This window comes from Paramormyrops kingsleyae, chromosome 5 (assembly GCF_048594095.1).
Source record: "Paramormyrops kingsleyae isolate MSU_618 chromosome 5, PKINGS_0.4, whole genome shotgun sequence".
Lineage (NCBI taxonomy): Eukaryota > Metazoa > Chordata > Actinopteri > Osteoglossiformes > Mormyridae > Paramormyrops > Paramormyrops kingsleyae.
In genome coordinates this window covers 3,014,296-3,024,316 of record NC_132801.1, presented here as the reverse complement: position 1 = coordinate 3,024,316, position 10,021 = coordinate 3,014,296, and the positions used below count along the sequence as shown (strand labels likewise).

The 10,021-nt window shown below is 45.7% G+C and overlaps 1 protein-coding gene across 2 annotated transcripts; it reads left to right on the top strand.

Annotated features, from left to right (window-relative positions):
* The first annotated feature begins 1 nt into the window (after position 1).
* On the top strand, positions 2-4,573 carry LOC111834655 (ATP synthase subunit d, mitochondrial). Of its 2 annotated transcripts, none has more exons than XM_023794208.2 (6): positions 2-116; positions 722-852; positions 1,785-1,881; positions 3,489-3,560; positions 4,015-4,077; positions 4,318-4,573. In XM_023794208.2, exons 2-6 carry the CDS (start codon positions 731-733, stop codon positions 4,447-4,449), a joined length of 486 nt encoding a protein of 161 aa, XP_023649976.1. In that variant the 5' UTR covers positions 2-116; positions 722-730; the 3' UTR covers positions 4,450-4,573. The 2 variants fall into 2 exon arrangements, with proteins under 2 accessions (XP_023649976.1, XP_072567983.1); XM_072711882.1 differs by lacking the exon at positions 2-116 and adding an exon at positions 485-507.
* The last annotated feature ends 5,448 nt before the right edge of the window (positions 4,574-10,021 follow it).

Below are 10,021 nucleotides of genomic sequence, written 5' to 3'. Positions count from 1 at the left end.
GATTCACTCCTTATCTCTGGCTACAAACCGCGTCTCCTCCAATGCGTCACTTCCGTATCCGACCCTCTGCCGGCGCTTGTGTGTTTTTTTTCCCCTGTGTCTGCAGCTGATTGAAGGTGAGTGGATTTTTGGTTTCCCCAGTCTTTTTTGCAGACTTTGTAAAAGTTTTCCTGGATGTGTTTTCGAGTGAATCAACGCATTATATGCCCTGCATTAGTGCTGCGGGTGGTTAGCATGAGCGTCACGAGCAGGACGCGTCTGACCTTGGCAGCTTTCAGAGCGTTACTCAACATTGGGTCGGTGGTCCCAGCGGCTAGGATCGGAGCACCTACCCTGCCCGTCTGCTGGCAGCTGAATGACTTATAAAAATACCCAATTCTCAGTGAAATTACCACAATAACAAGGTTGATTGCCAAAATAATGGGTTTCAGCAGCTGTCAGTAGCCGAGGGGATTTATGGGAAGTGGAGTTTTAACCAACGAGCAAAGACGGCAGGCACTGAGCCAGGTGTGTGTTCGCATGCTTTACGTCTGATGTCTGACCCGATAAAGGATTCTGCGGCGGTCAGGGACACTTCATTCCCGTGTCCTCTGCCTTAACAACTACAGTTCAAAAGAGTCATTAAACTGAAACCTGTACGCTGTGATTTCCAGGGCAGTCATTCGTACCGCCTCCTCCTCCTCTTCCTCTTCAGCAACTAACTTGTGCCCCCTGTTTCCAGGCTAGGCGGATGTCCGGGCGCCGCGCTGCACTTAAGGCCATAGACTGGGTCTCGTTTGCAGAGAGGGTACCGCCCAATCAGAAGTCTCTGTTTAATGCCCTGAAGACACGGAGCGATGGCCTGGCTGCTAGGTCAGGCTGCCGGCACCCCTGACCTTACTCAACCCCCACACTGTCAGGATATACCTATGAAGAATGCACACTGCTAATTGGTACAGCTTTCTGCTTTCCCTCAGTGTGAGTGTGTGTGCACATATATATGTATATACACATGTATATATATATATGTGTGTGTGTGTGTATAATATACATACACATAACACATATATAACACATATATAACACATATATATGTGCACACACACATTTAATACACATACATATAGATACACACATACATATTATTTATATGCACACACAGTCCTGAAAGCAAAAGCTAAGGTGTTACACATGAAGTGACCAGTGACTATGCGTGTATGGTGTGTGTGTATCCATCCATCCATCCATCCATTATCTGTAACTGCTTGTCCTATTCACGGTCATGGGGGGTCCAGAGCTTATGTTATGTTATGGGTGCAAGGCAGGGAACACCCCAGGACGGGGTGCCAGTCCATCACAGGGCACAGCCACACACACCATTCACTCACACATAGGGGTGCCAGTCTATCACAGGGCACACTCACACACACCATTCACTCACACATAGGGGTGCCAGTCCATCACAGGGCACACTCACACACACCATTCACTCACACATAGGGGTGCCAGTCCATCACAGGGCACAGCCACACACACCATTCACTCACACATAGGGGTGCCAGTCCATCACAGGGCACAGTCACACACACCATTCACTCACACAACCTATATATAAATATTTAAATGGTTCTGGGTGAGGTGTGACATGAATGTAAATGCCATGGCCTGATCCGAATGGGGGTAAGTGAGGGCTTTCTGGGTGTAAACACGATGATGTCTGTGTTACATTCCTGCCTGACTCGTGCCGGACACTCAGTCTCTTCTCAAAGTGCCGCCTTGTGGTTCATTTTGCCTCTGCCCCGCAGGTTGGCCTCACTTCCCGAAAAACCCGCCACCATCGACTGGAGCTACTACAGGAGGGCAGTGGCCAAGTCTGGCCTGGTGGACGAGTTTGAGAAGAAGGTATGGATACCACAGTGTAAAGACATGGGGACGTGGTGTGTCAAACTGAAAAAAGAACGTAGGAATCTAACCTAAGCATTTAGGAGCTTGTCCATCACTCCCAAGCTGGACACCTTTATCCCATAAAGTGCAGCTTTTCCTGTTGGGGCTGGCTGGGTTACATCACCCGAGTCTCTGCTTGGGACAGAGCTAGCATTCATTAAGCCCAATAACATGCAGTCACCCAGACCCACCCCTGCAGCGGCTCACACCAATGAGGAGGCGTCACATGACTGACCGGTTTTCTCAATTACCCCTTTCTGCATGAGGCTTTGATCTTTTTTAGTCATCAAACCAATTTTGTTTGTGACCGGTTTGGTACTCTTGTGATTTTTTTTTCTTCTTCACTTGGTTTACTTTTCAAACAATTTAATAACTAGTAATTAACGTCCTTTCCATGAATTAATTGTAGTCTATTTATGTTTGGAGTTTTAATTGTCACATACACAAAAATACATTGTAATGAAATGCTTTTAATCTTGCTGGCTGGATTGTGCTCAAAAGGAAATATACAATTCAAAGAAAAATAAAATGAAAAGGGAAATAAAAACAAATAAAATGAAAATAAAAACAATAGAAATAATACTATAAAGACAATAAAAAGTAATGAGATCAGTTACTGTATTTCTGTTTTGAAATAAGACACTTTACACTGGGCTGGTGTAAAACGAGTGCTGAGGAACCGTGTAAACTGCTGGCTGACAGGAGCCCTCATCCAGATGGAACAGCCGGAGGCTGCAGACTTGTTCTCAGCCTCTTGTGGTTCAGCCATTTGTGGGCAAAGTGAAAACACAGTAGAAATAATTCATGGAGACATAAATCACATTTTTGAAGCTTTACACATGGTTTCACTGTTACAGGTCGAGTTCCTTTTCTTTTAGGGTGACTAAGGACAAATCGCAGTTAGTTCCTGAACGCATGTTTACCGTGTGATTCAGTCAACATCTGAGATTAAGCACAAAGGTTAATTAATGAGAGTAAACAGATGCCAGGTGTTCTGACGTAAGACATTTATCATATATTAGAATCCAGCAAAAATTCCCATATTGTCTAAATCTCATAGTGTCACAGCTGGGTGTGACCGCTGCCCCGACTCGGGTGGTGGGGTAGGAGAAGCTCTCCATGTCTGTGAAATAAGATTAGGCGTCTTGCACTGACATGAGGTCGTCCTAGTGATTTTCTGCCCAAGAGCACATGTGTAATTGGATGGGAGTCTCCTGTTCTGATCTGTATCTCGTCTTCCTCAATAATAGCCAGAGAACATACTGTTAGGGTTATTTTTGTGCTAATTCGGCTCTTGGCTCAATGAATGGATCTAGTTTGTCACATTAGTTAGTGCCCTTGACTGTGTGTTGGTGTTACATCATATAAAATAAGGAAACTCCCATATTACACTATGACCTCATAGAACAAAGGACCTACAGTTCATTCAGTTAAAAACATTATTTAACACCTAATAAAGAGCACAAAACTGGCAGGTCCAGCTATCGATACCAGCTCCACGGTTTTTGGAGTACACCCAAGTCGGCTATCCTCGTAAACCCGCCTGTTCCCTCTTCCACCCGCAGTTTGCCGCCCTGAAGGTTCCGGAGCCCGTCGACACGCAGACGAGCAAGATCGGCACCCAGGAGCAGGAGGCAGTAGGTGTCACTGCGTCGTGTGTCACTGCGTCGTGGGGCATTGCGGCGTGGGGCATTGCGGCTCGCCGCATTTGGTCCGCTGCACCATCACCATGTATCCGATCGTTTTCGTCTGTCTGACAGACACCTTTTCCTGGCCTGCTGTGCTGCTCACAATTTCACCATATACTGGGTTGGTCAAGCAACCCTCCCAGTGGGATCAATTAAATCTAGCTGAACCCGTTTAAGAGCCCCAGGTCACTCGAGGCCCCAGGTCAGCCCAACGAAACCTTTCGCTTATAGCCAGTCTTACAGCATCTCTCTTCCCAGTTCGACTCGTTTAAGGGTGAAACTGCTGTATAATGTAATTATTGCAAACGCTCTATGTGTGTGTTTGTCTGTGCTGTGTTCCTTCTTCTGAAATAGCGCCCCCTGCTGTTGAATTATTTTAACCTTTGACTTATTTGTTCTTTAGAGCAAAAGTGCTGTAGCCTACATCCAGGAGTCCAAAGCCCGCATCGATGTCTACGAGAAGGAGGTGAGGTGCCCATGGCTCACACGTCCCTCTGGCACAAACACGGCCCTGTGCCGTTGTCATGCCAACTGCATTTCACACCGGTCAGGACCCCTGTGCCAGCAGCCCTGTGTCCTGCCTGCTGTGTCTCACAGGATTACTCTTTCCATGGCTTGTGAAGATTGAGCGTGCCGAGTCATTGCAGTCGGTCGCCATCGCTTCCTGTTTACGATGTGTCACGCGTCCGTCTCGCCTTCTTCGCAGCTGGAGAAATTTAAGAATATGATCCCATACGACCAGATGACCATAGAGGACCTCAACAGCGTCTTCCCTGAGACAAAGCTGGACAAAGTCAAGCATCCGTACTGGCCACACAAGCCCATCGCCGAGTTGTGAGCCGGGCGTTGCTGTGAGCCGGGTGTCGCTCGTACGCAGCCTCACACAGCTGCGCCTCTTCCTCCCTGTGGGAGCAGTCTGTGCTTCCTCTCTTCATCATAATAAAAAAAAACTTCTGCGTTTATTACCAGTCTGTTTTTTAAACTGAAGTCCCCAGAATATGCTGTTGTGGAGTTTAACATAGTATCTTGTCATACTGCTAACTCATGGTGTCCGCGGGGTTTTAAAAAGTATTAAAAGGTAGTAAATCACATAAGCAAAAATTAAAGCCATTAAAAAGTATTAAAAGGTATTACACGCAAATTTACGAGGTAGGCCTATTAAATTTTAGATTTTTTTAACTACAAATTGTCCATTTGTGTTTTAAAGTTTATCTGCTAAATTTCTCGCAAATTATGTTAAATGTGGATTAGCTCATTCCTTCATTCATAGATGATCTCTGTGATGCTGACGTTATATTCGGTGGTCGAGCGACGTCTTAAACAGTTTGCGCGCTGAAGTACATGTTGGCTGCTTACACTCAGAAAAGCTAAGTCATAGTCATCATGGGTAAGTGCAAATTTGCACGTAAGTGGTTAGAGGACCCAGCGTTTAAGGACTATGGAAGTAAATTAATGACAAAAGTCGTTGATGAAAAAAACACGTTGAATTACACTTATCGAATAAAAACGCATTGCATTAATGACGCTTTGAATTTTGGGGGACTGTAATTTAATATGTGCATACATTTAAACATTGAACATTTCAACTGAAAACATTTCAATCGTAATTTCATTGCTTAAATATTCAGTACAAAAATATTCGGCTTCCAAAATTCAGTTCCAAAAGATACGTATTTTAAAGTGCACGTTTATAATTCAACCACATGAATTCAGTTCATTTAATTTCGCCTCAAAATAAATTTCAAAAGAACAAATTCAGTTGAAAATATTCCATGTGTTTTATTCGCATCTTTATTATTCAAGCAGTAACATTCAGTCCTCTTATTTCTGCTTTACAATATTCAGTCCCGTTATTTTCGCTGTTTCAAATACGCTGCCACAATTTCAGGTTTAAAATACGATCCGAAATTCAACCCTCTACATCCGGGACTAGCAGGATGAGCCATAGATTGGCGATAGAGTTCTCTTCGGGAACCGCGATCAACATGGAGCAAGCGATCAGTACAAGTACTGATTGACTTGGCAGCAGATTTTTGTTGATTGTGTTATTTATGTTTCTTGTCGTTTACTGGTCAATACGATAACTTATTGCAACCCCAAGTAGTAGGTTTTTATGTAAGTAATTCGCTAGCTGCATTAATTATCACCAAAATTATCTTGCTAACGTAAGATGCCTGCAGGCAACTACAAGGTTTACACACCAAGAGTTTAAATCAGCGTGATAAATTTATGATAATGACAGTCAGCGCTCTCTTTTCGCATATGCGATGCACAACTCATAAATCAGGAATGCATGGATGAGAGCAGTTGGTCAACTGGTGCAAATCGACAAACTCATTGAAGAAAAAGCCAAACAATTAAGGCACTTGCCATGAATAGCCTAGTGGATAAAGATATGGACTTATGACTGAAGAAGTTAAATGCAAGATGTTTTCAAAATCACAGTCACTAAATTTATTCTGTTGACCCATGTTCCCTATTTAAATTTTGTTGTACAGGCCAAAATTGTGTAACATTATAAATCTTTAAATCAGTTTGAAACTTGTTTAAAAACGGTTGCAACTCAATGCCGTGCGGGTTTTAAAAAATATTGAGAAAGTATTAAACAAAGGTATTAAAAAGTGTTAAATTTAACCTCTGGATTTCTGTATATACCCTGTAACTGCATTCAGCTGAGTATTTTTATATACTATCTCTCCTAACACGGTTTCCGTAAAGCACTACAGAACCAAACAGCGGTACTTACACGTTACAATTTCGGGTAACGGTGGAGTAGTGTAAAAGAAAAGAGTGCAATGATTCCCAACTTGGTCCCGCAGACCCACGTTTTTGCCATAGGGACCTGGGAGGGAGAAAACTGTGGACTTTCTGTGGGTCCCAGAGGAGCAGGTTGGGAAACACGGAAACAGAGTATAAAAGCCAGAACACTGTGTAAGAGAGGAAACTAAACACTCCAGGAGACCAAGGTCAACTGGCGGCCCACCCCCTGGCCGCCCACCCCCTGGCCGCCCACCCCCTGGCGGCCCACCCCCTGGCGGCCCACCCCCTGGCCGCCCACCCCCTGGCCTAAGAATAACCTGGCCAGAATGCAGAGTGTTCTAGTGCAGCGCCGCCCCCAGGTCGTGCTCCTTAGGCAGACCGGTTCTCAGGTCTGCTGGCCAGTCGCTCTGCTGTATCCGTGACATGAACACTACAGACGTCTAATTAGATCATTCGGAACAATTGTGTTTCAGCGTCTTGTTTAGTAATATTGGACTAGAACAGACAACATTCCGAATACTCAGTGGTATTTTACTGCTATGGAAATCGACAATTTCTTTGGATATTGCACCAGCACCCCCCCCCCCGGGAATACAGCCCAGGTTGGGGGAACGTTACTTGATACCACCACACCATCTGCACTTAGCTAAAGTTAAATTAAGCACTCTGCCTGGGGGGGCACCATCTTGGCTCCAGAGGTGGAACTTAAACTTTTTGCTATTGGACACTTGGGCCAGGACTCACCCAGATACATTCTTGCTGCTTCACATTTTCAAGAATAAAGAGCAATAAAAAGTTTCTTTTCAATCTAGCTACCCAGCATCTGCTAATGGGGAATCTAACCCAGAAACCCGGCTGATCAGAAGCAACACCTGCCTGCCCTCCACACTGAGACACGAACCTTATTATTACCACATACCCAGTTATGCAAAGTGACTTCTGATAGCCGCTTATTGTAATATTTTAGCAATATTTTATGATGTTCCAAAGACAGCAATGCCACATACAACTGGGTGCTGAAAAATGGCTCTGACCCCATGTGTGTGTGGGTATGTGTGAAGGGGGTCATGTATACATTACATTCGGTCCCCACATTATGATAAAACCATGTTATTTTGATGTTGTGGGGACCACCTTCTTGGTCCCCACAACGGGAATCTCAATTGTATTAAAATCTGTCAATGCAATCACAAGTCTTGTATTTTGTTTGGTTACTTATCGTTAAGGTTAGGGCTGGGTAGGTTGTCATTGTTGGGATTAGGATTTGTTCCATAGAAATGAATGGACGGTCCCCACAAAGATATTAATACAAACGTGTGTGTGTGTGTGTGTGTTTCATAGGACAGCAAGCTTTATCAGAACAGCTCATGTCTGTCATACGGACCCCTGTCAGCAGAGTCTGTCTCTATTTGCAATACAAAGATAAACAAAATAAACAAGATCCAAATAAATAAGACTAAAATAACGACAAAAAACAATAAAACGATTAAAGTAAAAAATATCAGTAACTGTACTGCAGATGTAATATGATGGTATATAGTGGTGCAAAGTGCCTGGCGTGAAGCGGCCAGCTGGCTGTAGGATCCTCACTCAGCATGCAGATGTAATACGATGGTATATAGTGGTGTAAAGTGCCTGGGGTGAAGCGGCCAGCTGGCTGTAGGATCCTCACTCAGCATGCAGATGTAATACGATGGTATATAGTGGTGTAAAGTGCCTGGCGTGAAGCGGCCAGCTGGCTGTAGGATCCTCACTCAGCATGCAGATGTAATACGATGGTATATAGTGGTGTAAAGCGCCTGGGGTGAAGCGGCCAGCTGGCTGTAGGATCCTCACTCAGCATGCAGATGTAATACGATGGTATATAGTGGTGTAAAGCGCCTGGGGTGAAGCGGCCAGCTGGCTGTAGGATACTCACTCAGCATGCAGATGTAATACGATGGTATATAGTGGTGTAAAGCGCCTGGGGTGAAGCGGCCAGCTGGCTGTAGGATACTCACTCAGCATGCAGATGTAATACGATGGTATATAGTGGTGCAAAGTGCCTGGGGTGAAGCGGCCAGCTGGCTGTAGGATCCTCACTCAGCTTGCAGATGTAATATGATGGTATATAGTGGTGCAAAGTGCCTGGCGTGAAGCGGCCAGCTGGCTGTAGGATCCTCACTCAGCATGCAGATGTAATACGATGGTATATAGTGGTGTAAAGTGCCTGGGGTGAAGCGGCCAGCTGGCTGTAGGATCCTCACTCAGCATGCAGATGTAATACGATGGTATATAGTGGTGTAAAGTGCCTGGGGTGAAGCGGCCAGCTGGCTGTAGGATCCTCACTCAGCTTGCAGATGTAATACGATGGTATATAGTGGTGTAAAGTGCCTGGCGTGAAGCGGCCAGCTGGCTGCAGGATACTCACTCAGCATGCAGATGTAATACGATGGTATATAGTGGTGTAAAGTGCCTGGCGTGAAGCGGCCAGCTGGCTGTAGGATCCTCACTCAGCTTGCAGATGTAATACGATGGTATATAGTGGTGTAAAGTGCCTGGCGTGAAGCGGCCAGCTGGCTGTAGGATCCTCACTCAGCATGCAGATGTAATACGATGGTATATAGTGGTGTAAAGTGCCTGGCGTGAAGCGGCCAGCTGGCTGTAGGATCCTCACTCAGCATGCAGATGTAATACGATGGTATATAGTGGTGTAAAGTGCCTGGCGTGAAGCGGCCAGCTGGCTGTAGGATCCTCACTCAGCATGCAGATGTAATACGATGGTATATAGTGGTGTAAAGTGCCTGGCGTGAAGCGGCCAGCTGGCTGTAGGATCCTCACTCAGCTTGCAGATGTAATACGATGGTATATAGTGGTGTAAAGTGCCTGGCGTGAAGCGGCCAGCTGGCTGCAGGATACTCACTCAGCATGCAGATGTAATACGATGGTATATAGTGGTGTAAAGTGCCTGGCGTGAAGCGGCCAGCTGGCTGTAGGATCCTCACTCAGCTTGCAGATGTAATACGATGGTATATAGTGGTGTAAAGTGCCTGGCGTGAAGCGGCCAGCTGGCTGTAGGATCCTCACTCAGCATGCAGATGTAATACGATGGTATATAGTGGTGTAAAGTGCCTGGCGTGAAGCGGCCAGCTGGCTGTAGGATCCTCACTCAGCATGCAGATGTAATACGATGGTATATAGTGGTGTAAAGTGCCTGGCGTGAAGCGGCCAGCTGGCTGTAGGATCCTCACTCAGCATGCAGATGTAATACGATGGTATATAGTGGTGTAAAGTGCCTGGCGTGAAGCGGCCAGCTGGCTGTAGGATCCTCACTCAGCTTGCAGATGTAATACGATGGTATATAGTGGTGTAAAGTGCCTGGCGTGAAGCGGCCAGCTGGCTGCAGGATACTCACTCAGCATGCAGATGTAATACGATGGTATATAGTGGTGTAAAGTGCCTGGCGTGAAGCGGCCAGCTGGCTGTAGGATCCTCACTCAGCTTGCAGATGTAATACGATGGTATATAGTGGTGTAAAGTGCCTGGCGTGAAGCGGCCAGCTGGCTGTAGGATACTCACTCAGCATGCAGATGTAATACGATGGTATATAGTGGTGTAAAGTGCCTGGGGTGAAGCGGCCAGCTGGCTGTAGGATCCTCACTCAGCATGCA

Coding starts and splice junctions, on each gene's coding strand:
- LOC111834655 (XM_023794208.2), top strand. CDS start 731: ATGTCCGGGCGCCGCGCTGCACTTAAGGCCATAGACTGGGTCTCGTTT. Junction 853..1,784: donor AGCGATGGCCTGGCTGCTAG/GTCAGGCTGCCG, acceptor TCTGCCCCGCAG/GTTGGCCTCACTTCCCGAAA. Junction 3,561..4,014: donor GCACCCAGGAGCAGGAGGCA/GTAGGTGTCACT, acceptor TTTGTTCTTTAG/AGCAAAAGTGCTGTAGCCTA.